Genomic DNA, 27,956 nt, shown 5'->3' with positions numbered 1-27,956 from the left:
TGACATTGTACAGGAGGCAGTGATCAAGACCATCCCCAAGAAAAAGAAGTGCACAAAGGCAAAATAGTTGTCTGAGGCCTTACAAATAGCTGTGAAAAGAAGAGAAGGTAAGGTGAAGTCGCTCAGTCGTGTCCGACTCTTTGCGACCCCGTGGACTGTAACCTACTAGGCTTTTCCGTCCATGGGATTCTCCAGGCAAGAATACTGGAGTGGATTGCCATTTCCTTCTCCAGGGGATCTTCCCTACCCAGGGATTGAACCTGGGTCTCCCGCATTGGAGGCAGACGCTTTAACCTAAAGGCAAAGGAGAAAAGGAAAGGTATATCCATTTGAATGCAGAGTTCCAAAGAATAGCAAGGAGAGATAAGAAAACCTTTCTCAGTGATCAGTGCAAAGAAATAGAGGAAAACAATAGGGTGGGAAAGACTAGAGATCTCTTCAAGAAAATTAGAGATACCAAGGGAACATTTCATGCAAAGATGGGCACAATAAAGGACAGAAATGTTATGGACCTCACAGAAGCAAAAGATATTAAGAAGAAATGGCAAGAATACACAGAAGAACTATACAAAAGAGATCTTCATGACCCAGATAACCACGATGGTGTGATCACTCACCTAGAGCCAGACATTCTGGAATGTGAAGTCAAGTGGGGCTTAGGAAGCTTCACTACAAACAAAGCTAGTGGAGGTTATGGAATCCTAGTTGAGCTTTTTCAAATCCTGAAAGATGATGGTGTGAAAGTGCTGCACTCAATATGCCAGCAAATTTGGAAAACTCAACAGTGGCCACAGAACTGGAAAAGGTCAATTTCATTCCAGTCTCTAAGAAAGGCAATGCCAGAGAATGTTCAAAGTACCGCACAATTGCACTCATCTTACACGCTAGCAAACTGATGCTCAAAAGTCTCCAAGCCAGGCTTTAACGGTACGTGAAACGTGAACTTCCAGATGTTCCAGCTAGATTTAGAAAAGGCAGAGGAACCAGAGATCAAATTCCCAATATCCGTTGGATCATCGAAAAAGCAAGAGAGTTCAAGAAAAACATCTACTGACTTTGTGGATCACAACAAACTGTGGAAAATTCTGAAAGAGATGGGAATACCAGACCACCTGACCTGCCTCCTGAGAAATCTGTATGCAGGTCAAGAAGCAACAGGTAGAACTGGACATGAAACAACAGACTAGTTCCAAATTGAGAAAGGGGTAGGTCAAGGCAGTATATTGTCACCATGCTTATTTAACTTACATGCAGAGTACATCGTGGGAAATGCCGGGCTGGATGAAGCACAAGCTGGAAACAAGATTGCCGGGAGAAATATCAATAACCTCAGATATGCAGATGACACCACCCTTATGGTAGAAAATGAAGAAGAACTAAAGAGCCTCTTGATGAAAGAGGAGAGTGAAAAATCTGGCTTAATACTCAACATTCAAAAAATTAAGATCATGGCATCCGGTACCATCACTTCATGGCATACAGAAAGCTAGTTCAGTTCAGTTCAGTTCAGTCGCTCAGTCGTGTCCAACTGTTTGAGACCCCATGAATCGCAGCAGGCCAGGCCTCCCTGTCCATCACCAACTCCCAGAGTTCACTCAGACTCACGTCCATCGAGTCAGTGAGGCCATCCAGCCATCTCATCCTCGGCCGTCCCCTTCTCCTCCTGCCCCCAATCCCTCCCAGCAGCAGAGTCTTTTCCAGTGAGTCAGCTCTTCACATGAAGTGGCCAAAGTACTGGAGTTTCAGCTTTAGCATCATTGCTTCCAAAGAAATCCCAGGGTTGATCTCCTTCAGAATGGACTGGTTGGATTTCCTTGCATTCCAAGGGACTCTCAAGAGTCTTCTCCAACACCACAGTTCAAAAGCATCAGTTCTTCGGCGCTCAGCCTTCTTCACAGTTCAACTCTCACATCCATACATGATGACTTCAAAAACCATAGCCTTGACTAGACGGACCTTAGTCGGCAAAGTAATGTCTCTGCTTTTGAATATGCTATCTAGGTTGATCATAACTTTTCTTCCAAGGAGTAAGCGTCTTTTAATTTCATGGCTGCAGTGACCATATGCAGTGATTTTGGAAGAAGTGAACTGTAGTGTTGGAGAAGACTATTGAGAGTCCTTTGGACTGCAAGGAGATCCAACTGGTCCATCCTAAAGGAAATCAGTCCTGAATATTCATTGAAAGGACTGATGCTGAAGCTGAACCTCCAATGGTGGCCACCTGTTGCCCAAAACTGACTCATTGGAAAAAACTCTGATGCTGGGAAAGATTGAAGGTGGGAGGAGAAGGGACGACAGAGGATGAGATGGTTGGATGGCATCACTGACTCAATGGACATGAATTTGAGCATGCTCCAGGAGTTCGTGAAGGACAGGGAAGCCTGGTGTTCTGCAGTCCATGGGGTCGCAAAGAGTCGGACATGACTGAGTGACTGAACTGAACTGACCCCTCTTTCCCACTACTCCCCTTCCTGCCACTGGTCTCCCTCACATGGCTTCTCTCCAGCTCCCAGGCAACTACTTATCTGCTATCAATCACCAAAGATTAGTTTTCATTTACTAGAATTTCATATAAATGAATTATAATGTAGGTGTCCTTTTTTATTTTTTTAATCTACTAAACCCCAAACAGGAACTGCTTATCTAACTGGAATAACCAGTCTTGGTTCAATTCTTTACAAGAGACTTCTAATATTCCTAGAAATAAGTTGTTCTAATGCTCAATTTTAAAATTACTTGTTACACAGTATACCACAAACCATAATCTGAAATCACAGAGCAACATAAAAATAAAGACCGAAAAACAAAAAAACAAAACCAAAAAGTACAAGTGTAAAATTCTTTTGTTTATATTTTCAAGTTTATTTCAGAAACAGTGAGAAAATTAATTTCTGTTGTTTTTTTAAAGGCACCCAGTATGTGGTGATTTGTTACAGGAACTCTAGGAAACTAATACAGTGTATGTATGTGCAGTGCATGGTGGGTGCATATAGCTTCCACAAATACTTCCAGAGATGTTCATCTTGCTCATTTCACTCCACACTTGGGACCTTTCCTGCCATACTACATAAGTATGCAGTTATCTTTGGAGATGGCTAATGTAATAGCATTCATGCACTCTCCAAATTCAGTTGAAAATAGAGGCTACTAATTTACTGTTCCCTTGGGCAGGAGAAATTGTCTTGAAATCATTGACAGCCTTTTTAGGGTGGTGGTCCACTATTGTTTTTCTCCACTTTTGCCCTATTCTATAAGACAGCCAAATGCACTACAAGAAATTTAGTAGGTATGCTTTTTTTACTGATTTCTTGCACTGAGCATAATTATTTTGGAATTCATCCATGTTATTGCATCTATCAATAATTTATTCTTTTTCATTGCTGAGTAGTGTTCTATTCTGTGACTAGAAATGCTTTATCAGATATTTTCTACCAATTTGTGGCTTGTCTTTTCATTTTCTTAACAGTGTCTTTCTAAGAGTAGAAGTCATTCATTATGTTGAAATCTAATTTATGATTTTTTTTATAGATTGAGAATTTAGTATAGTACCTAAGAAATCTATGTCTACTCTGCAGAGATTTTTCTTCTATTTTTTCCCCTAAGGATTTTATAATTTTAGGTTTACAGTTAGGTCTGTGATCCAGTTTGGGTTAATTTTTATATATGGTGTGAGATATGGGTTAAGGTTTTTTTTTTCAAAGTTTATTTTTGCTGATAGCTATCTAGTTATTCCAGGATAATTTATTTAAAAAGACTTTCTCCACTCATTTACCTTTGTACCTTTGTGACAATCAACTGATTGTCTATTCTGTTCATTGATCTGTTTATCTTGAAGCTTATACTACACTGTCTTGATTAATGTAACTTTATAGTAAGTCTTGAAATTAGATTGTGTTAGTCTTCAAACTCTGTTCTTCTTTATCAAATTTGGTGTGGCTATTTTAGGTCTTTTATATTTCTGTTTAAATTTTTGAAGTCAGCTTGTAAATTTCTTAGAAAAAAAAAAGATCTACTAGGAATTGCTTTGAATCTATAATACAACATGGGGAGAATAGACAGTGAACAGTACTGAATTTTATGACCCAGTGAACCCATAAACGTGGTCTATCTCTCCATTTTTGTTTTTAGGGTTTTAAAAAAAATTAGCAGTGTTTTATAGGTTATAGTGTTCTGTTTTGTGTGTTTTTTTTTTTTTTAACATTGAAATGTTCGATTTTTACTCAGAAATTTTGAGACATCTTGCAAGTAACCAGGAACTCTTTCTTTGGATGTGCTTTTAACTTAGTATAAGTTAAAAGTGATAAAACTTTTAAAAAGTGATAAAAAATTTTAAGTGATATTGGTATAGTCCTGAGTTTCTTTCTCTTCTCCCTTTGTCTTAGTCTACTCAAATTATGGATTGCAAGTTTCAGTAAAAATCAGTGCTTGCAATTAATGCTTAAATAGTATATAATTACCAGTGAAATTGAAAAACAGCCAACTTTTATTCATTTACTAGGTATGTGGATCTTACTCTAAGAAATTCACCAAAACTAGATTGGTGATAACTTACTGAGTGTTTCATAGAATCACAAAATATTAAGTGAGACACTAAGTGAGATCCTAGTTCCCTGACCAGGGATTGAACCTGGGCCCACAGCAGTGAAAGCACTAAGACCTAACCACTGGACTACCAGGGAATTCCCATCTTTCACCTCCTTCTGGAGGCTCTGAATAGATTTCCATTCCATGCTGCTCTCATAACTTTAAAGTCAGCAATCTTTGGCATTCCTTGACTTGTAGACCCATCTCTCTAATCTCTGCCTTGGTTTTCACATAGCATATGCTGTTTAGTCATTGTTGTTGTTCAGTTGCTAAGTCATATCCAACTCTTTGAAACCCCATGGACTGCAGCACAACTGACTTCCCTGTCCATTATCCAAAATATAAAGTTTAATCCACAAGCATTAGTTAAAAATTACAAATGTTAATATATAACTTTGGATTAAAATTTTTAGAAAATGATATGAGATGAAAATAAGAATGTGAAGTAAGAAAAAGTAAATTATTACTTAAAAATATTTGACCGAAAACCTTTTCTTCTCTTTGTAGCTATTGGAAAAATTAGAGGAAAACCTTCCCCATTACTCTTATTTTTTGAGGCTGTCTTTAGTATAAGTCATGCTTTTAGACATCCTGTTGATGCAGTGCTAACTCTGGAAGGAATCAAGTGTGGATTGTCTGAAAAACGTTTAGATTTAGTCATCAACTGGGTCACCCAAGAAAGGTAAGCAAAGTTATGCTTTTAACTTAATTTTGAAATTTGCTTGATAAAACATAAAAAGTTCTCAAAATTTTAATGGTTTTCTTGTCAGTACATTATTTGAGCATTTATTTCAGATCTCTATTGCAGTTTATCCAAAAGTATTTACTAAGCATTCATGGATGAAGTAATAGGGCCTAGTCACAATGAGCTCAGGTCAGGAGTTGCCTCAAGGCAATTGACAAGATGATTTGTGACCAGTTATTGGAGCATGGAAGTTGATCAGTAAGGATAGAAAAGGGTTGATCAGTATCATGCTGCTCAGAGGGATAACTTTATTTCAGACAGGCTATGGATACATGTAAAGGATAAGCCCAGGAGAAAACTTAAAAGCAGGAGGGATGTGAACCAAGATAACATTTAAAAGAACATACAAACCAGCAAGCACAGGCAGGAGGTGGCTTCTTGGAGTTGAGTCTTGGCACAAATTGGCAGACTTGTACCAGGGTTGCCTTGGATTGGGTTCCCTGGAACCAAGGCCTAAGACGGGAATTTGGGTGTTCATGAAGGATGGCTTCTCAAGAAAAACCTGTAAGGGACTGAGTGAAGCAGAATAGGGAAATGGAAAGAGCCAAGCAAGGATGTGACGTCAGGTAAGTATTGACCTTATTTACAGAGGGATGCCTCTGAAGCATAAAGCACATCACAGAGCTGTTCCCACTTGACAGAAGGGGCCAGGCTTCCATGCTTCTCCGTCAGTCAAGGGCTGTGGGCTGCCTGGAAAGGGTAGGAATACATAACTTTCTGGCCATAGCGGCTCCCACTAGCCCTGGGTAATCCCTTATGGAAGGCAAGCACCTGTGAGCCACTGGGAGCCAATACCTAGAGCAGTTGGGGAAGGGTATGCTGACTCAGTAAGGAGGATTTGGGCAGGACACCAAAACAGCATCTGCCTTAGTCAACCATTTGCATAATACAGATCTCTCTGCTTTTCACGTTAAGTTCACTCCATCCAGGCACAGCTCCTCTAGGATTCTGTGGTCATAATTCTCAGGGAAACTTATAAGAGGAAGGTGAGCAGGATGAATTATAACCCTTGTTACTAAGTCCTAGGGCTGTAATTTGCTTTTTTACAGCTTTATTGAGATATAGTTTATATATAATAACCTATATGTATTTAAAGTGTACCATTTGATGAGTTGTTTAAAAACAGCATTATGGAGATATAATTGATACACAGTAGGCTGCACATATTTAGGTGTGTAATTTGACAAGTATTGACATATATATTGTTGTTTAGTTGCTCCGTTGTGTCTGACTTTGTGATCTCATGGACTGTAGCCCGCCAGGCTCCTCTGTCCATGGTATTTCCCAGGCAAGAATACTAGAGTGAGTTGCCATTTTTTTCTCTAGGGGATCTTCCCAATGTAGGGATCAAACCTGAGTCTCCTGCATTGCAGGCAGATTCTTTACTGCTGAGCCACCAGAGAAACCCTGTTTTGTCATATGCATGCATCCTTGAAATTATCAGCACAATCAAGATGCTAAATATATCCACGACTCTCAAATGTTTCCTTATGTCCCTTTGTGATGCCTCTTCTTTCCTTCTACCACCTCATTCTACCCTCCTCCCCATCTCTAGATAACCACTGATCTACTTTATATTATCCTACTTTCATTTTCATTTCCTAAAATTTTATATATATATATATATTTTTTGGAATCACACATTGTATATTCTTTTTTTACTTTGGTCTGGCTTCTTTCACTTATAATTACTTTGAGATTCATCCATATTAATTGATACTGACTATTTTTCTTCTCTCACCCATTTTAGAGTCTTCTTACTTACATTTCTTTTGATCTTGATGGCTTGTCTGGTAGAATGACTGTGGTTACCATGCCTTTATCAAACCATGGTGTTTTTTTTAAATTATTTTATGTTGGAGTATTACTGATTAACAATGTTGTGTTAGTTTCAGGTGTACAGCAAAGTGATTCAACTATACATATACATGAATCAATTCTTTTTCAAGTTGTTTTCTCGTTTAGAAACCATGGTTCTTGATTTACCAACTAACTGTGTTCAGTTGGCATGGGACTACCCAGAGATATAATAGTAGATCGTCTGTCACTTGTAACAGACAACATTTGTATAACAAATGTATAACATTTGAAATACAACTATTTGGTTGTGCTAAAGATGAAGTATTTATCCATGGAGTATCAAAGACTGTATAAGTAGAAATGCTCATCATGAATCTATCTGTATTCTGACAGACTCACCAAGTCATAAGGTCGGAGGGGCTCAGAAGTTCAATTCAGTTCAGTTCAGTCGCTCAGTCGTGTCCGACTCTTTGCAACCCCATGAATTGCAGCACGCCAGGCCTCCCTGTCCATCACCATCTCCCAGAGTTCACTCAGACTCACGTTGATCGAGTCAGTGATGCCATCCAGCCATCTCACCCTTGGCCGTCCCCTTCTCCTCCTGCCCCCAATCGCTCCCAGCATCAAAGTCTTTTCCAGTGAGTCAGCTCTTCACATGAAGTGGCCAAAGTACTGGAGTTTCAGCTTTAGCATCAGTCCTTCCAGAGAAATCCCAGGGCTGATCTCCTTCAGAATGGACTGGTTGGATCTCTTTGCAGTCCAAGGGACTCTCAAGAGTCTTCTCCAACACCACAGTTCAAAAGCATCAATTCTTCGGCACTCAGCCTTCTTCACAGTCCAACTCTCACATCCATACATGACCACAGGAAAAACCATAGCCTTGACTAGACGGACCTTAGTTGGCAAAGTAATGTCTCTGCTTTTGAATATGCTATCTAGGTTGATCATAACTTTTCTTCCAAGGAGTAAGCGTCTTTTAATTTCATGGCTGCAGTCACCATCTGCAGTGATTTTGGAGCCCAAAAAATAAAGTCTGACACTGTTTCTACTGTTTCCCCATCTATTTCCCATGAAGTGATGGGACTGGATGCCATGATCTTCATTTTCTGAATGTTGAGCTTTAAGCCAACTTTTTCACTCTCCTCTTTCATTTTCATCAAGAGGATCTTTAGCTCTTCTTCACTTTCTGCCATAAGGGTGGTGTCATCTGCATATCTGAGGTTATTGATATTTCTCCTGGCAATCTTCATTCCAGCTTGTGTTTCTTCCAGTCCAGCATTTCTCATGATGTACTCTGCATAGAAGTTAAATAAGCAGGGTGACAATATACAGCCTTGATATACTCCTTTTCCTATTTGGAACCAGTCTGTTGTTCCATGTCCAGTTCTAACTGTTGCTTCCTGACCCTCATACAGATTTCTCAAGAGGCAGGTTAGGTGGTCTGGTATTCCCATCTCTTTCAGAATTTTCCACAGATTATTGTGATCCACACAGTCAAAGGCTTTGGCATAGTCAATAAAGCAGAAATCGATGTTTTTCTGGAGTTCTCTTGCCTTTTCCATGATCCAGCGGATATTGGCAATTTGATCTCTTGTTCCTCTGCCTTTTCTAAAACCAGCTTGAACATCAGGGAGTTCACGGTTCACGTATTGCTGAAGCCTGGCTTGCAGAATTTTGAGCATTACTTTACTAGCATGTGAGATGAGTGCAATTGTGTGGTAGTTTGAACATTCTTTGGCATTGCCTTTCTTTGGAATTGGAATGAAAACTGACCTTTTCCAGTCCTGTGGCCACTCCTGAGTTTTGCGAATTTGCTGGCATATTGAGTGCAGCACTTTCACAGCATCATCTTTCAGGATTTGAAACAGCTCAACTGGAGTTCCATCACCTCCACTAGCTTTGTTCGTAGTGATGCTTTCTAAGGCCCACTTGACTTCACATTCCAGGATATCTGGCTCTAGATTAGTGATCACATCATCATGATTATCTAGGTCGAGAAGATCTTTTTTGTACAGTTCTTCCATGTATTCTTGCCACCTCTTCTTAATATCTTCTGCTTCTGTTAGGTCCATACCATTTCTGTCCTTTATCGAGCCCATCTTTGCATGAAATGTTCCCTTGGTATCTCTGATTTTCTTAAAGAGATCTCTAGTCTTTCCCATTCTGTTGTTTTCCTCTATTTCTTTGCATTGATTACTGAGGAAGGCTTTCATATCTCTTCTTGCTGTTCTTTGGAACTCTGCATTCAGATGCTTATATCTTTCCTTTTCTCCTTTGTTTTTCGCCTCTCTTCTTTTCACAGCTATTTGTAAGGCCTCCCCAGACAGCCATTTTGCTTTTTTGCATTTCTTTTCCATGGGGATGGTCTTGATCCCTGTCTCCTGTACAATGTCACGAACCTCATTCCATAGTTCATCAGACACTCTTATCTATCAGATCTAGGCCCTTAAATCTATTTCTCACTTACACTGTATAATCATAAGGGATTTGATTTAGGTCATACCTGAATGGTCTAGCAGTTTTCCCTATTTTCTGCAATTTAAGTCTGAATTTGGTAATAAGGAGTTCATGATCTGAGCCACAGTCTGCTCCTGGTCTTGTTTTTGTTGACTGTATAGAGCTTCTCCATCTTTGGCTGCAAAGAATATAATCAATCTGATTTCGGTGTTGACCATATGGTGATGTCCATGTGTAGAGTCTTCTCCTGTGTTGTTGGAAGAGGGTGTTTGCTATGACCAGTGCATTTTCTTGGCAAAACTCTATTAGTCTTTGCCCTGCTTCATTCCGCATTCCAAGGCCAAATTTGCCCGTTACTCCAGGTGTTTCTTGACTTCCTACTTTGGCATTCCAGTCCCCTATAATGAAAAGGACATCTTTTTTGGGTGTTAGTTCTAAAAGGTCTTGTAGGTCTTCATAAAACTGTTCAACTTCAGTTTCTTCAGCGTTACTGGTTGGGGCATAGACTTGGATAACTGTGATATTGAATGGTTTGCCTTGGAGATGAACAGAGATCATTCTGTCATTTTTGAGATTGCATCCAAGTACTGCAGATTGGACTCTTTTGTTGACCATGATGGCTACTCCATTTCTTCTAAGGGATTCCTGCCCGCAGTAGTAGATATAATGGTCATCTGAGTTAAATTCACCCATTCCAGTCCATTTTAGTTCGCTGATTCCTAGAATGTTGACATTCACCCTTGCCATCTCTTGTTGACCACTTCCAATTTGCCTTGATTCATGGACCTGACATTCCACGTTCCTATTCATTATTGCTCTTTACAGCATCGGATCTTGCTTCTATCACGAGTCACATCCATAACTGTGTATTGTTTTTTCTTTGGCTCCATCCCTTCATTCTTTCTGGAGTTATTTCTCCACTGACCTCCAGTAGCATATTGGGCACCTAATGACCTGGGGAGTTCCTCTTTTGGTATCCTATCTTTTGCCTTTTCATACTGTTCATGGGGTTCTCAAGGCAAGAATACTGAAGTGATTTGCCATTCCCTTCTCCAGTAGACCACATTCTGTCAGACCTCTCCACCATGACCCACCCGTCTTGGGTTGCCCCGCAGGCATGGCTTGGTTTCAATGAGTTAGACAGGCTGTGGTCCTAGTGTGACTAGATTGACTAGTTTTCTAAGAGTATGGTTTCAGTGTGTCTGCCCTCGGATGCCCTCTTGCAACACCTACCATCTTACTTGGGTGTCTCTTACCTTGGGCGTGGGTTATCTCTTCACGGCTGCTCCAGCAAAGCACAGCCTCTGTTCCTTACCTTGGGTAAGGGGGTATCTCCTTTCTGCCGCTGTTCCTGACCTTCAACGTGGGATAGCTCCTCTAGGCCCTCCTGTGCCTTCGCAGCCACCGCTCCTCGGGGTTGCTCCTCCCAGCCGCCAGCCCTGGCCTCGGGCTCAGAAGAGTCCATCCAAAATCAAGTATGACCAAGATCGTGCTCAGTCAGGCCCAGAGCACACGAGTAAGCTCCATGAGTAAGTGGCCCAGACCCCATGTCAATTCCCAGGGTCTTACGGGTACTGATACTACTTCAACAGCTTGTAACTAAGGGCTCATGCAAGGGTGGGGTTACCTAAGATAAGCAGAAAGGAGAAGGAAAAACCCCGAACTTTGTTCCTGGAAGGTTAAGATGGTGTCTGGCTGATGCCCCAGGTAAATAGCAAGGAGGGAACACAGCTCCACCCATCAGGAAAACTGGATTAAAGATTTACCGAGCATGGCCCCACCCATGGGAACAAGACCCCAGTATCCCTCTCAGTCAGTCTATCCCATCAGGAAGCTTTGGTAAGCCTCTTATCCTTCTCCATCAGAAGGCAGACAGAATGAAAACCACAGTCACTGAAAACCAATCTAATCACATGGACCACAGCCTTGTCTAACTCAGTGAAACTATGAGCCATGCCAGGTAGGGCCACCCGATATGGACATGTCATGGTGGAGAGTTCTGACTCTAAAATGTGGTCCACTGGAGAAGGGAATGGCAAACCACTTCAGTATTCCTGCCTTGAGAACCCCATGAATAGTATGAAAAGGCAAAAAGATAGGACACTGAAAGATGAACTCCCCAGGTCGGCAGGTGCCCAGTATGCTACTAGAGATCAGTGGAGAAATGACTCCAGAAAGAATGAAGAGATAGAGCCAAAGCAAAAACAACACTCAGTTGTGGATGTGACTGGTGATATAAGCAAGGTCTGATGCTGTAAAGAGCAATATTGCATAGGAACCTGGAATGTTAGGTCCATGAATCAAGGCAAATTGGAAGTGGTCAAACAGGAGATGGCAAGCGTGAATGTAGACGTTTTAGGAATCAGCAAACTAAAATGGACTGGAATGGGTGAATTTAACTCAGATGACCATTATATCTACTACTGTGGGCAAGAATCCCTTAGAAGAAATGGAGAAGCCATCATAGTCAACAGAAGCATCTGAAATGTAGTACTTGGATGGAATCTCAAAAATGACAGAATGATCTCTGTTCATTTCCAAGCAAACCATTCAATATCACAGTTATCCAAGTCTATGCCCTGACCAGTAATGCTGAACAAAACTGAAGTTGAACGGGTCTATGAAGACCTACAAGACCTTCTAGAACTAACACCCAAAAAAGATGTCCTTTTCATTATAGGGGACTGGAATGCAAAAGAAAGAAGTCAAGAAAAACTTGGAGTAACAGGCACATTTGGCCTTGGAGTACAGAATGAAGCAGGGAAAAGGCTAATAGAGTTCTGCCAAGAGAATGCACTAGTCATAGCAAACACCCTCTTCCAACAACACAAGAGAAGACTACACATGGACATCCCCACATGGTCAGCACCAAAATCAGACTGAATATATTCTTTGCAGCCAAAGATGGAGAAGCTCTATACAGGCAGCAAAAACAAGACCAGAGGCTGACTGTGGCTCAGATAATGAATTCCTTATTGCCAAATTCAGAGTTAAATTGAAGAAAGTAGGGAAAACCACTAGACCATTTAGCTATGACCTAAATCAAATTCCTAATGATTGTACAGTGGAAGTGAGAAATAGATTTAAGGGACTAGATCTGATAGACAGAGTGCCTGATGAACTATGGAGGGAGGTTCGTGACATTGTACAGGAGACAGGGAGCAAGACCATCCCCAAGAAAAAGAAATGCAAAAAAGCAAAATGGCTGTCTGAAGAGGCTTTACAAATGGCTGTGAAAAGAAGAGAAGCAAAAAGCAAAGGAGAAAAGGAAAGATATACCCATTTGAATGCAGAGTTCCAGAGAATAGCAAGGAGAGATTAGAAAGCCTTCCTCAGGGATCCATGCAAAGAAATAGAGGAAAACATAGAATGGGAAAGACTAGAGATCTCTTCAAGAAAACTAGAGAAACCAAGGAAAAATTTCATGCAAAGATGGGCACAATAAAGGACAAAAATGTTATGGACCTAACAGAAGCAGAAGATATTAAGAAGAGGTGGCAAGAATACACGGAAGAACTGTACAAAAAAGATCTTCACGACCCAGATAATCATGATGGTATGATCACTCACACTTACCTAGAGCCAGACATCCTGGAATATGAAGTCAAGTGGGCCTTAGGAAGCATCACTACGAACAAAGCTAGTGGAGGTGACGGAATCCTAGTTGAGCTTTTTCAAATCCTAAAAGATGATGCCGTGAAAATGCTGTGCTCAGTATGCCAGCAAATTTGCAAAACTCAGCAGTGGCCACAGGACTGGAAAAGGTCAGTTTTCATTCCAATCCCAAAGAAAGGCAATGCCAAAGAATGCTCAAACTACCGCACAATTGCACTCATCTCACACGCTAGCAAATTAATGCTCTAAATTCTCCAAGTCAGGCTTCAACAGTATGTGAACCGCGAACTTCCAGATGTTCCAGCTGGATTTAGAAAAGGCAGAGGAATCAGAGATCAAATTCCCAATATCTGTTGGATCATCAAAAAGCAAGAGAGTTCCAGAAAAGCATCTATTTCTGCTTTATTGACTATGCCAAAGCCTTTGACTGTGTGGATCACAATAAACTGTGGAAAATTTTGAGAGAGATGGGAATACCAGACCACCTGACCTGCCTCCTGAGACATCTGTATGCAAGTCAAGAAGCAACAGTAAGAACTCAACATGGAACAACAGACTGGTTCCAAATAGGAAAAGGAGTATGTGAAAGCTGTATATTGTCACCCTGCTTATTTAACTTAATGATGCAGAATACTTCATGAGAAACTCTGGGCTGGAAGAAGTACAAGCTGCAATCAAGATTGCCAGGAGAAATATCTATCACCTCAGATATGCAGATGACACCACCCTTATGGCAGAAAGTGAAGAACTAAAGAGCTTCTTGATCAAAGTGAAAGAGGAGAGTGAAAAAGTTGGCTTACAGCTCGACATTCAGAAAACAAAGATCATGGCATCTGGTCCCATTACTTCATGGCAAATAGATGGAGAAACAGTGGAAAGAGTGTCAGACTTTATTTTTGGGGGGCTCCAAAATCACTGCAGATGGTGACTGCAGCCTTGAAATTAAAAGACACTTACTCCTTGGAAGGAAAGTTATGACCAACCTAGGCAGCATATTCAAAAGCAGAGACATTACTTTGCCAACAAAGGTTTGTCTAGTCAAAGCTATGTTTTTTCCAGTAGTCATGTATGGATGTGAAAGTTGGACTATAAAGAAAGCTGAGCACCAAAGAATTGATGCTTTTGAACCGTGGTGTTGAAGAAGATTCTTGAGAGTCCCTTGAACTGCAAGGGGATCCAACCAGTCCATCCTAAAGGAAATCAGTCCTGAATGTTCATTGGAAGGAACGATGTTGAAGCTGAAACGCCAATAATTTGGCTACCTGATGAGAAGAGCTGACCCATTTGAAAAGACCCTGATGCTGGGAAAGATTGAAGGCAAGAGGAGAAGGGGATGACAGAGGATGAGACAGTTGGATGGCATCACTGACTCAATGGACATGAGTTTGAGTAAACTCCAGGAAATGGTGTGGACAGGGAAGCCTGGCATGCTGCAGTCCATGGGGTTACAAAGAGTCGGACACGACTGAGCCACTGAACTGAACTGAAGTGATGCCAACATATGTCTTCATCTTTTAGCATGAACAGTGCTTCTTAAACTAATGATCATTATATGGTGCTGTATTCTCAGTAGACCTGAGAAATAAAGAGTGGCCCTGATCAACTGTCACTCCCAGGAGCCTGCTTGCAGAGTGTGTTAGCCAGGGTTCTCCAGAGAAACAGAAAAAATAAAATAAGAAATGGACTCATGATTGTACAGGCTGAGAAGTCCCCACATCTTCAGTTGGCAATCTGGAGACTGAAGATCATCAGTGGTTTAAGTTCCAGCCTAAAAACTGGCAGCCTTGAGACCCAAAGGCAGGAGAAGACTGGTTTCTCAGCTAAGTAGTCAGGCAGGGAGAGTTCCCTTTTACCTGAGTGGGTGTCATCCTTTTTGTACACTTCAGACCTTCAACTGAATGGTTGAGGGCCACCCACATTCAGGAGAGCAATCTGCTTTACTCGGACTGCCAATTAAAGTGTTACCCTCTTTAAATACATTCTCACAGATACACCCCAAATAATATTTGACCAAATACCTGGGCCCTCTGTGTCCCAGTCAACTTGACCATTGAGCATAAATTTCTTTATTCTAAATAGGACAATTTGATTTAACTCTAGAGCACTTAACTCTAGAGCACTTATAAGCTAATTAATATTGTTCGGATTTTCCACGTTTGGGATTTCTTCTATTTAGATACCTTAGGTTCAGTTCAGTTCAGTTCAGTCGCTCAGTCGTGTCTGACTCTTTGCAACCCCTTGAATCGCAGCACGCCAGGCCTCCCTGTCCGTCACCAACTCCCAGAGTTCACTCAAACTCACGTCCATCGAGTTGGTGATGCCATCCAGCCATCTCATCCTCTGTCATCCTCTTTACCTCCTGCCCCCAATCCCTCCCAGCATCAGAGTCTTTTCCAATGAGTCAACTCTTTGCATGAGGTAGCCAAAGTACCGGAGTTTCAGCTTTAGCATCATTCCTTCCAAAGAACACCCAGGACTGATCTACCTTAGTTTAGACACTATAAAAATCATTACAACTTTACTCCATACCATATTTGCAACAATTGATTTTAAAATGTTAGATTTCAGTCTTCTGGCAGTATTTTCATTTTTTCTTAAGCTTTGATGGAACTATGTGGTAAAACTATGCACTAAAATTAGAAGACTATGGATAACTATGGATTATACCTATTCATATATTTCAAGTCTCCATTAGGAACTCATAGAAAAAAAAAAATCTGACCTTTTTCCCAAAAAATGATTGGATGAACTACTACTGAAAATATGCTACAAGTTGAAAGTAAGGCAAAGCCTTTTAAGAGTATGAACTCAATATACTAGTTTATAGAAAAAGCCTTTAGGTTATTTATAAACCATTGTAAATTATGCCCATTCTTATGAAACATACCATGTAGAAAGAAGGATTCCCAATGATTTTTAATGAATTAATCATTAACAATGTGTGAAGATAAGCTGCACATCAGTAAAAATGTGTGAAGATAAGCTGCATTTTATCTTTATTTAATCTGCATTTTTTCTTAATCTCTATTTAGATAGAATACTGTTTTTTATATATTAGAATGTTTCCTTTTTTTTTTTTTTTGATCCAGAGATGATAGAAAAGAATACTCAAGGCAAATCACACTTTTTATTCTTAGCCTCTGTCCCCTGATCTCTGACTCTGATGACCTGGCCTTTACCACATAGCTGCCTTTAAAACTGCTTCAGTTCTTTTCCTGAAGCCCAGCACAGAGCCAGCCCTAGAGCAACCTGGGTTATGGACTAAACTTGGCTCTCTTAGTCATTCCTACCAGGAAAAGTCTAATCACTTGACCCACAAAGCCTAAATTTAAGAAATGGTGCTTTGTTGGTATTAATATCTCCAAATTGCAGACGTTGCCCCTAGAAAGGAAAAATAGAATATTAACTTTACAAACCCAATCCTGTAAGATAACAATAATGAATATCATGCATAGATTTGGTGATTACCTTTATTTTGACTTCTGAAAATTTTACAGCACTGGAGTAGGTAGCCTCTCCCTTCTCCAGGGAATCTTCCTGACCCAGGAATCAAACCAGGGCCTCCTGCATTGCAGGTGGATTCTTTGACCAACAGAGTTATCAGGGAAGCCCACAGTCTGGCTTATAATCAAGTCTACCTTAGTTTACCTGTGGAGTTAAACATATTTTGTTTATTAGTCATTTGTATTCCCCAGAGCTAGTCTGGTCTCGGGTCCACTTTCAGAAGTCTTTGAAAGAGCCTTCTTCAGAGTTGGAAGTTGAGGTTGGAAGAGCCAAGAAGGGGCTTTGTGTTAGTTGCTGTGTCATGTCTGACTCTTTGAACCCTTTGGACTGTAGTCTGTCAGGCTCCTCTGCCCGTGGGATTTTTCAGGCAAGAATACTGAAGTGGGTTGCCATGATGAGGTAATTAGGGGGAGAAGAGGGGAGGGAGGTTCCCAGGCTCATTTCCCAGCCTGGTTCAGGGTGCCTCTCTTACCCCCAGGGCTAGCATCCATAATTTTCTTTCCCTCCTTTTCCTTCAGGGCCAATTCCATTCTTTTGGGGTTTGATCCTCCTCCTCCCTTTGGATAATTTTCTTTTTAATCATACTCTTTGCATCTCATCATCCTTTTGGAAAGTGACAAGCGAAGACAGAACAGTCTTAGTCTCAACTCTGGCCTTCTCTCAGGTGGGACAGCATCGTGAGGGTCACCACTGAAAATAATGAAATAATAGTATTAATAAGAGAAATAAATACTAAAGTACTTATATTTTCATGTTGCTTCAGTAATGTCACTAAAAACAACAGAAATAATGACTTGTTCAACCTCAGGAAACACTGTGACTGTAGCTACCAAAACCCATATTTTGGTATTGAAATGTGGAAGTCGGGGAATTGGTTACTACATAATTAATTTGTACTCAGAACCTGCTTTTTGATTTTAGACCCACCTCTCTGCTGTCCCCACCAGCAAACACAGAGGGCTTTATCTACTTAATTTTCAATAAAGAGACAGTTTGTAGGGGCCTCAGAATTTCATTTTATTATTATTGGCATTTTATTACATATATGCAGACACTAATATTATGTGATTAATATTACATAATTAATATTATATAAAATTCTGTAGCTATTAAATAAAAATTTAACTAAAGCACAATTTCAGTATAGCCAGTATAGAAGTGGTTTCTTTCAGTTCAGTTCAGTTTAGTTCAGTCGCTCAGTCATGTCCGACTCTTTGCGACCCCATGAATTGCAGCACACCAGGCCTCTCTGTCCATCCAAATCTTTTTTGGCTTATGCTTATAGTTTCTATCTTCCCTGGTGGCTTAGATGATAAAGAATCTGCCTGCAACTCAGGAGACCCAGGTCAGGAGATCCCTGCGTCAGGAAGATCCCTGGAGAAGGAAATGACAGCCTACTCCAGTGTTCTTGCCTGGAGTTACTGTGTAGTACATATGATTTCCTTCAATTGTGTGTGAAGATGGTGCACTAAAACTGATGGAAAGTGAAATCTATTTAGTCGAACCATCTCAAAAGAGCTGCTTCTTTAGTCTCCCCTAATAGACACAGTTAAGTTCATTTATGCTCCTCCGCATTGTTTCTTGCAAATCTATAACAATAAAAAACAAAACACTGCTTCATACTTTCTGTTTCACTCTTAGTACTATATAGTGTTTGCAAGATGTGATGCTAATTTCAAGCTAAAAACGTTGTCACTGTCTTTAACCAACACTTAATAAATTCTTACATTCTACAGGGTTTTGGAATCTATATAACAGCTAAGAACATTGAGAGCCTCAATTAGGAGAGAATTTTTGTTTACCTTGAAAATGTAAACCCCATCAGTCTTTTCAGGAGAGTTTTAACCTTGTTTGTAGATTTTTTTAAAAAGTTGAGCTCAATTTCACCAAAATGACTTCCCCCAAAGGAAGACATGTTGATTGTTTTTGTTCTTGTGATTAACTCTTAAATATGTTTAATTTCATCAATTGCCTAACATGGGATTCTTACAGACCATAAAAAATCCAGTTCTACTGTGCTGAGTTTTCAAATATTTCATTCTCATCCATTCATTAAGAACTCATTAATGTGTGCCCTATTGATCTGCTTGCTCTAGGCTGACATTTTCTGAGGAGGCTGGGGATGTGATTTTTGATTATGGGGAGCAGAATACTTATAACAAGGCCAAATGTCTGGCTTTAGCTCAGATTATCTACAGTGAATGTGGCTTGCACAAGAAGGCTCTTCTTTGCCTGTGTAAACAGGGTCAGATTCATGGGGCCATGGAATACATACAACAATTCAAGGATTTTACTTCTGGTGAGTGAAAAAGCCTATTATTTGTATATGTTCAGATTCTGAACTTCAGTTGTAAGATCACCCATAATATTAGGCAATATTTTGGACTTACATTGTAAAACTTGTTTTATATATACTGGTAAGTAGATTTCTTTAGTAATTTTTAGTGAAAACAGATAAGCTGGAACTGATTGACTTTGATGCCAGACTTTCAAATATATTATATATTTCCTCAATACATAGACATTTAGTAAACTTTAGATATTTGGACCATGCTATTTAAGAATTTAAAAAAACTTATATATAATTTCTGAACTATAAGCATTAGAATTAGTGAAATAATGTTGATTTTAAAAGTTTAAAACACCTAGGTTGCAGCTGAACAGTGATCTGAGAGAATTGAGGACCTTAGAGTGACCCGAGTTGAATGAGCTGATCTCTTACTGTAGTCTAGTTCAGCATTAGCCTTAATGTACAGGCAGTCCTGACAAATCCCCATACCCCAGGCCTGTGTCAATCCTGATTTTGCAAGCTATATACTCCAGTTCTAAGAAATCACAAAATGGAACAAAATATAGCACTTTTAGGTCACATTTTTTCCAGGTAAATAGTCTTTTATGGTTGTTGAATCTAATCATTTTTGAAGAAAAAATTAACTTTTACTTAGAATCTGGTTTTTAAAACTATTAGTTTTTTTCATGTACTATGTAACAGCATGCCTGATACAGTTAGTATAATAATAGCTTAGTCTACCTTTTTACATCCCTGTCTCACTTAAGCCCTATGTTAACTCTATGAACTAGGTTTTGTTATTACCCCTATTTTATAGATGAAAAATAACTATGTGTTCACAGAGAGGCTAAGGCACAGAGAGGTAAGTAATTCGCCTGTATACACACAGCAACAGATCAGAATCTAGCAAGAATAGTTACGACATAATATTTATTGAATGAATAATTATTTTAATAGTTAAATTATACAGATTCAGTTTCTGTTTTATTGTTTTTCCTTAGAATTATTTTAGTCAAGGTTTAGACATGGAATGTAAGTTTTAAGTACTCTTGGAATTTTTATTGAATGAAATGTGAAGCTTCTGTTTTTGCTTACAAAATTTGCCTCACATGAGTACATAGAAATACAATCGACTCATTATCATATTATCCTGTTCTTCTTGTAACACCTTGCACTAGAAAATAATTAAATTCACAATCAGCTCTCCATATTCATGGGTTCCACATCTGTGGATTCAAAGAACATTAGATTGAAAATATTTGAGGGGAAAAAATTCTAGAAAGTTCCACAAAGCAGAACTTGTGTTTGCTGTGCACCAGCAATTATTTACATAACATTTACATTGTATTTACAAATATTTATGTAGTATTTACATTGTGTTAGTTAACCCAGAGATGATTTAAAGTATATGGAAGGATGTGTGTAGGTTATATGCAAATACTATGCCATTTTGTATAAGAGACTTTTTATATGAGACTTGAGTATCCTCAGATTTTGTATCTGCAAGGGGTCCTGCAACCAATACCCCATGGACACCAAGGAACAACTGTATATTGTACTAATTTAAGAAATAATAATACTTCTTTATAAATAGAACCTTGATACTTATCCTCAGAATTTATTTAGCACAGCATCATAAGATAATAATAACCTGAGGAAACTTAAGCTTAGAAAATAGAAACAATGTTTGAAAGATTACTTTGCTTATTTTACATTTTAGTGACAAACAGCCACAGCTTTCCAAAGTATCATCCTTGGCCTCAGGGGACATTTGTTGCTGTTGTTCAGTCAGTCATATCTGACTCTTTGCGACCTCATGGGCTGCAGCACGCCAGGCTTCCCTGTCCTTCACCAGCTCCTAGAGCTTGCTCAAACTCATGTCCATTCAATTGGTGATGCTATCCAACCATCTCATCCTCTGTCGTCCCCTTCTCCTGCCTTCAGTCTTCTCCATCATCAGGGTCTAATGAGTCAGCTCTTTGCATCAGGTGGCCAAAGTATTGGAGCTTTGCCTTCAGCATCAGTCCTTCCAATGAACATTCAGAACTGATTTAGGATTGACTGGTTTGATCTTCTTGCAGTCCAAGGAACTCTTAAGAGTCTTCTCCAATACCACAATTCAAAAGCATCAATTCTTTGCCTAACCCTAACCCTTCTTTATGGTCCAACTCTCACATCCATACATGACTACTGGAAAAACTATAGCTGTGACTATGTGGACCTTTGTCAGCAAAGTAGTGTCTCTGCTTTTTAATGTGCTTTCTAGGTTTGTCGTTAACTTTTCTTCCAAGGAGCAAGCGTGTTTTAATTTCATGGCTGCAGTCACCATCTGCAGTAATTTTGGAGCCCCAGAAACTAGTCTGTCACTGTTTCCATTGTTTCCTATCTATTTGCCAAAAAGTGATGGAACCAGATGCCATGATCTTAGTTTTTTGAATGTTGAGTTTTAAGCCAGCTTTTTCCACTCTCCTCTTTCACCTTCGTCTAGAGTCTCTTTAGTTCTTTTTCACTTTCTGCCATAAGGGGACATACTCAGTTTGTTAATACTTTCTGGTTTGAGAAGAAAATGGTCTCTCAGATTTAGACTGTCAGCTTTCCATTTACATTTACAAATCAAAGAAAACAAAAGCAGTAGTTCTAAAAAAAGTCTTTTGTTCCAAAAGAAAAATCTGACTCATAGTGCATCTGTTTTAGAAGGAAAAATTCTTTTTATCCTGCTCCTCTACCCCCTTCCCACCAATGATTTCTAGAATAAAACTGATATCCAAAAGATTAAGTGACTGATCAAGCTATGATTAAAATTCAGTTTTCTTGATTGTCAACCTGGTCTTTTTTAATACCACATTTCTTTTCATGACAATTTTTGGATAAATTTTTGCTTGTACTCTTTGTTTAGGTATTTTTCCTTTGTTTTTTCTATACTGAGTAGGATTGTTTTATTTTTGGATTGGAGATGGTAATGTTGAATTCATTAAGAGCTTTGGAAGGATTGGAAAATGAAGAGTTGATTGACAAAGATAAACATTAGCTAGTCCCTCATCATATTAGGTGGAGAAGGCAATGGCACCCCACTCCAGTACTCTTGCCTGGAAAATCTCATGGGCGGAGGAGCCTGGTGGGCTGCAGTCCATGGGGTCACTAAGAGTCGGACATGACTGAGTGACTTCACTTTCACTTTTCACCTTCATGCTTTGGAGAAGGAAATGGCAACCCACTCCAGTGTTCTTGCCTGGAGTATCCCAGGGATGGGCGAGCCTGGGGGGCTGCCATCTATGGGGTCACGCAGAGTTGGACACTACTGAAGCAACTTAGCAGCAGCAGCAGCATCATATTAAGATGTTGAGATACAGTTTTTAATTTTTGCTTTTAGATGACCTGATGCAGTTAATAAAGTTATGTCCCAACACTGAATTGATTCAGTGTCTCACTAAAGAGTGGAATGGGAAACCACCATATTTATCTTTTGGTCTTGCTGTACTTCACCTGTTCTCTGTAGACATGAAAAAAGTTGGGATTAAGCTACTTCAAGGAATAAGTAAAGGTGGGAAAGGTAAGTGAAGTAAAATTTTGTTGTAGAAGAAATAGTGAGTTATTTAAGGAAAGGTTCAAGATTATTATGTTTGAGTTAACTCTATCTTCCTCAGAGTTCCTTCTTGGCATGTTAGGAATTTATAAAGATTACCATGTCAATAATACTCTGTTGGCAATAGTGTATATTTGTTGAGAGGATTAGAATGAAGAGAGATTCTTTATGAAGCTTGAGAACATCATAATAATTATAACTGCTATGACTACTCTAAAAACTTTATATATATTAACATGCATATATTTAATAATTTTTATATATACTTTAAATGTTGTTTAGACAAACCTTGGTTCTTATTCCCAAACTAAATATATATGTAAATATTATTTACATATATCATTTACTTTGAACCTCACTCTGCAGTGCAATCAAGAATAATTAGATCTCAATTTTTTTTCTTTCCTTTCTCTAATTTAATATAGAAATTTGAGCAGATACCTTGATTTTAAATTATTACATGAGGCCAAAGAATGAAGAGTAAATTACATGAAAACATATTTGGGAAGATAATTTAGAAATTATCATTACAGACATCAACTAAAATATTTTGATAGAAAAATAGTAATCATGGTAGGAATAAAATAACAGTGATTACAATATCCTGAATAGAGATCCTCAATTCATTAAGTATCATAACTAATGAAGGTAATAGATGAATGCGTTCCATAAATAGTCCCAAAGAGGGTGACTGTAATTGATTTTTAAAAGTAATTATGAAAATAATTTCTTTTTTTAAATAAATAATATCATTAGTTTTCCTTAATAAACTAAATCCTTCTTTTATTTCCTTTAGAAAAACATTTGTTACAGAAGCCTCATCATTAAAAGGTCTCTGTCTAGAGGCTGGATGGAGGTTTTGCCAGAGATTTTTTTAAATCCTTAGGTTAGCACTATTAGGGCATTTATGAAAGTGAAGGATCATAAAAAGTTGACCATCAGATTTATTAGCTAGTTCCTAGTGGTACCTTAGAGACTGTGAATGAGGCTGGTCCCACAGTCTTCACTTTCTGAGTTCCATACATCTCAACCTTCAGCATCTGCTGACGTTACCAAGAAGGAGATGAGTGGAAGAATAGGGAATGTGAGAAATGGTGGAGGATTGAATTGAGGCACAGAAAGGTTAATGAAAAAGGAGGAGAAAGAACTAACACTTGAGTACTCACTATGAGCTCAACTGGGAACTCCATATGACACTTGAAGGAATTGGATTTAACAGAAATGGTGTTGAAATGATCTCTGTTTATTTTTGAAGAATTGTTAAGTATGAATTATCAGATGAATGCTATACTATAATATTGGATTTTATTTCCTCAGATGCAGTTGAACATCTTATGATAACTGATCCATTTTGCTCCCTAGAAAAGTGGCAAGAAGTAGCAAATATATGTTTACAGAATGGCTTTGACCAATTATCTAATGACATCATGTCTGTTCTTCGATCTCAAGCTGGGGTTACAGAAATTTCTGAAGAGGATGATACAGTCAACTTAATGCAGCATGTTTTTTGGTAGTTCTACATGTTAACCAGTTGAGGGAGCCTGTATAACATTTTATGTGTATTGGTTGGGCAAACTGATTTTGGTATAATAAATCTGGAGTGTGAAGGTCTCAGAAATAAATCATGCTTCTTTTATTATGATGATGTTTAGATTTGTCCTTGAAATATTTATACCTTTGCTTTCTTTTTTTTAATATGGTCATTTTGTATATTGAATCTTTTAGAAAAATTTCCTATTTGTTTTTTCTTTTAAAAAGGGTTTAATTTAATTTTTATTTTCTATTGATGTATAGTTGATTTACATCATTGTGTTAGTTTCAGGTATACAGCAAGGTGATTCACTTATACATGTATCTATTCTTTTTCAGATTCTTTTCCTATACAGGTTATTATATGATATTGAGTATAATTCCCTATGCTACATAGTAGGTTCTTATTGATTATTTATTTTATATATAATAGTGTATATATGCTAGTGTCAAACTCCTAATTTATCCCTCTCATATATTGACTGGATAAAAATCTAAGAGCATAAGTCTGTATAAATCTCAATTTAGGTATTACTAAGGGCATAAGTTAATATCTAAATATACTTCATTCTGGTGATCTAATTTAACAGCAAGAACTGAGGAAGGTGTAGTAGTATCCTGTCTGTTAGGTGATTTCCCAAATATTAAATGCTATAAGCCTGACTTTAAAGGCAGGATGTCAGTTCAAGGTTTTCACTGGTGAAACCCTCAAATATAGTAATTTTGTACTACTGACTCAAAGATGTGCAACAAGCTCTGGTGTTTATAAATGGCAATGTTAAGCTTCTACTATAAAATGAGAGTTTTAGCATGTTCTTATTTAGAGAAAGAATAGTCAAAATTTTCAAATAGATAGACCTGGGATACCTATAGGCATGGAAAATGGCATTCAAAGCAGTTTTGGATAATTTCAAGTCTCTAAGTATTTGATTGAAAACTCAGAGTTCTGTGTCTTGGACGCGTGTTTATATTCAAAATATTTAATGATCAGCATGGCATAGGCATCAATCAAAACAGAACGAATACCTAACTAATCAGAATAGCTTTCAGCCCTTATGCCATACCGGAGCATGATAACTGAATGTCAGCCTTGATCATGGAACATGGTAAACATGAGCTGCTGTTAGAGAGAATAAAAGAGCATAAGTATTTCCCTCCTAAATTATTATACATTTTATTTTATGGGCTTCCCCGGTGGCTCAGATGGTAAAAATAAATCAGCCTGTAATGCAGGAGATCTCTGGGTTGGGAAGACCTCCTGGAAAAGGGAATGGCAGACTTGAAATCAGAGCTTCATTATCAAATTCAAATTCTTTCTCTTCCTCTGTGTAAAATATGGACTATTTACCTCCCCTAAAGGTTTAGTGACGTGTATGTGTAGTATATTATGTAGTAAAAGAACTTAGTAGAAGATAACCCTTATTTTGATGTAATAGGTCCCAGAAACACATATTCCTCTGGTTTAGACTTACTAAATCCCATATATCTGTCCATTTATACTTGTATAATTATCCCTCTTTGGAGTATTTCATATAACACACCTTACTGCCCTATATTAAGCTATCTGTTTACACAAATATGAAGGTTGTTGGGCTTACCTTATAAATCCAGAAGAGTATTGACTGAGTTCTCAATTTTCCGTATATTGGTAATTCCGTATACAGCATTGATTCTGTATGTACTATGGCTTCACACCTTTTTTCCTTTGAGGTCTATATGATTGATAGAAAGGTACTGTGTTATTCATTGACAGACTTGGGAAAAAATGTATACATGAAAGCCAGTAGGATGGATTAGGTACATAAATCTGGAAAAAAGCTTGAAACAGCAGCTGTTGTTATTACTGTTAATTTTCCTTTGGTTTCAACCAAAATGTTTTTCCTCCACTCATTATTCTTCTTTGTTAACATTACTTTTGGCAGTTTTCCCAAGGAAAGTGAAATTTGTCAAATGAATCTAAATTAAAACACCTGGAGATGGGGCTAGGAGGAAGAACAAGGATATAAAGTCAAGTAGGGGAAGGACAAAGAGTTGAGCTGTGAACTGTACAGGACTGGAATCTGCGAGAACCTCCCTATAAGCTGCACTGAAAGAGGTATAACAGGAACGTCATGGCATAGGAGCCCGTGTTGTAGACCAGCTCTACCATGATCTATCTAGCTTTGTGTCATTTTCCTCTCGAATTTATTTTGACTAGATAATTCCTTTTGTCATTTACAACTCAAAACTTCAGTAATTCCATAAAGGAATAATGATTTTCCAGTGCTTTTGACCTTCTGCCTAAATTGTAAGTATCAAGAGTCAACATCACTATCAATAACACATTCTGAATACCTGTTTTATGTATGGTCTCTGTTGTCAAGATTACAGCTACAATGGGAAGAGACAGCATATTGTAAAAATAACAATAATTCCTTAGTATTATCTAATATCCAGTCTATATTCAGATTTCACCAGTTGCTTAAACGTGACTTTTTACAGTTCCAATTAGGATCTAAACAAGGTTCATGCATTCTATTGTTGTGTCTCTGCATATATTCTTCCTCCCTCTCTTTTTTGCTCTCTTGCCATTGACTGATCAGACTGGCTTGTTTGTTATCCGCAATGTTCCACGTTCTAGATTTGTCTGATTACTTCCTTTCAGTATTATTTAACTTGATTTTTTCCCCTATATTTCCTATAAATAGAAGTTAGCTGTAAAGGCTTAACTAGATTTAGGTTCAGCTAACTGAACTGAACTGATATTGGCAAGGATGCTTCATAGGTGATAACTGCTAGTGCTAGTGCTTATATTGCTTTCAGTCGTGTCTGACTCTTTGCGACCCCATGGACTGTAGCCCACCAGGCTCCTCTGTCTATGGGATTCTCCAGGCAAGAATACTGGAGTGGGTTGCGATTTCTTTCTCCAGGGGATCTTCCTGACCCAGAAATTGAACCCGGGTCTCTTAGGTCTCCTGCATTGGCAGGTGGGTGCTTTACTGTGTCACCTGGGAAGCCCTCCAGGATCCTCTGCCCATGGGATTCTCCAGGCAAGAATGTTGGAGTGGGTTGCCATTCTGTTCTCCAGGCGCTCTTCTCGACCCAGGGATAGAACCCAGGTCTTCTGCATTGTGTGCAGATTCTTTTACTGTCTGAGCCACCAGGGAAGCCTGTTCTTGTAAGGGGCTTGAAAATATGCTGCTGCTTCTACCTGGAAGGTTCGTCTCTTTCTTTTCTACCCAGTTAAGAATTTCTTTTAATTCAGATCTTAACCTTGGTTAAAAATTCCTCAGGGAAGCCTTTTATGACTTCCTAAATTATGCCATGTTTCTTTTTTCTAGGCTGTTCTTTATTGCCATTATCATGGTTACAGTCAGGGATAGTGCTTTTTATTGATGGCAAGGACAGCACATTTTGAGGGTGTGGAAAATGGGGGAAGGATACTGTGTTAGTTTTCTAGAGTTGCTGAAACAAAGTACCACAAACTGAATGGCTTAACCACACAGATTTATTGCTCACAGTACTGGAGGCCAGAAGTCTGGGATAAGGTGTTGGCAGGGTTGATTCCTTTAGAGGATTGTAAGGGAATGATTCGGAGAAGGCAATGGCACCCCACTCCAGCACTCTTGCCTGGAAAATCCCATGGACGGAGGAGCCTGGTTGGCCGCAGTCCATGGCATCACTAAGAGTCGGACACGATTGAGCGACTTCACTTTCACTTTTCACTTTCATGCATTGGAGAAGGAAATGGCAACCCACTCCAGTGTTCTTGCCTGGAGAATCCCAGGGACAGCAGAGCCTGGTGGGCTGCCGTCTGTGGGGTCGCACAGAGTAGGACACGACTGAAGCGACTTAGCAGCAGCAGCAGC

At 38.9% G+C, this 27,956-nt stretch overlaps 1 protein-coding gene and 1 non-coding gene across 2 annotated transcripts in view; one reads left to right on the top strand and one right to left on the bottom strand.

Moving 5' to 3' along the window:
* CLHC1 (clathrin heavy chain linker domain containing 1) overlaps positions 1-24,092 on the top strand; it is a 37,380-nt gene extending 13,288 nt beyond the window's left edge. The window contains exons 9-12 of the mRNA XM_052649340.1: positions 5,092-5,266; positions 18,802-19,004; positions 22,366-22,545; positions 23,896-24,092. Coding sequence (XP_052505300.1) covers positions 5,092-5,266; positions 18,802-19,004; positions 22,366-22,545; positions 23,896-24,092 — 755 coding nt within the window. The remainder of the gene's footprint in view (positions 1-5,091; positions 5,267-18,801; positions 19,005-22,365; positions 22,546-23,895) is intronic.
* Positions 4,607-4,679, bottom strand: TRNAE-UUC (transfer RNA glutamic acid (anticodon UUC)). Its single transcript has one exon. It is a non-coding gene; the product is annotated as a tRNA-Glu (tRNA).
* Positions 24,093-27,956: the final 3,864 nt, after the last annotated feature.

The sequence above is a fragment of the Budorcas taxicolor genome, chromosome 11 (genome assembly GCF_023091745.1).
Source record: "Budorcas taxicolor isolate Tak-1 chromosome 11, Takin1.1, whole genome shotgun sequence".
NCBI lineage: Eukaryota > Metazoa > Chordata > Mammalia > Artiodactyla > Bovidae > Budorcas > Budorcas taxicolor.
Note: the sequence above shows the minus strand (reverse complement) of the source record. Positions and strands in the feature narration are given on the sequence as shown.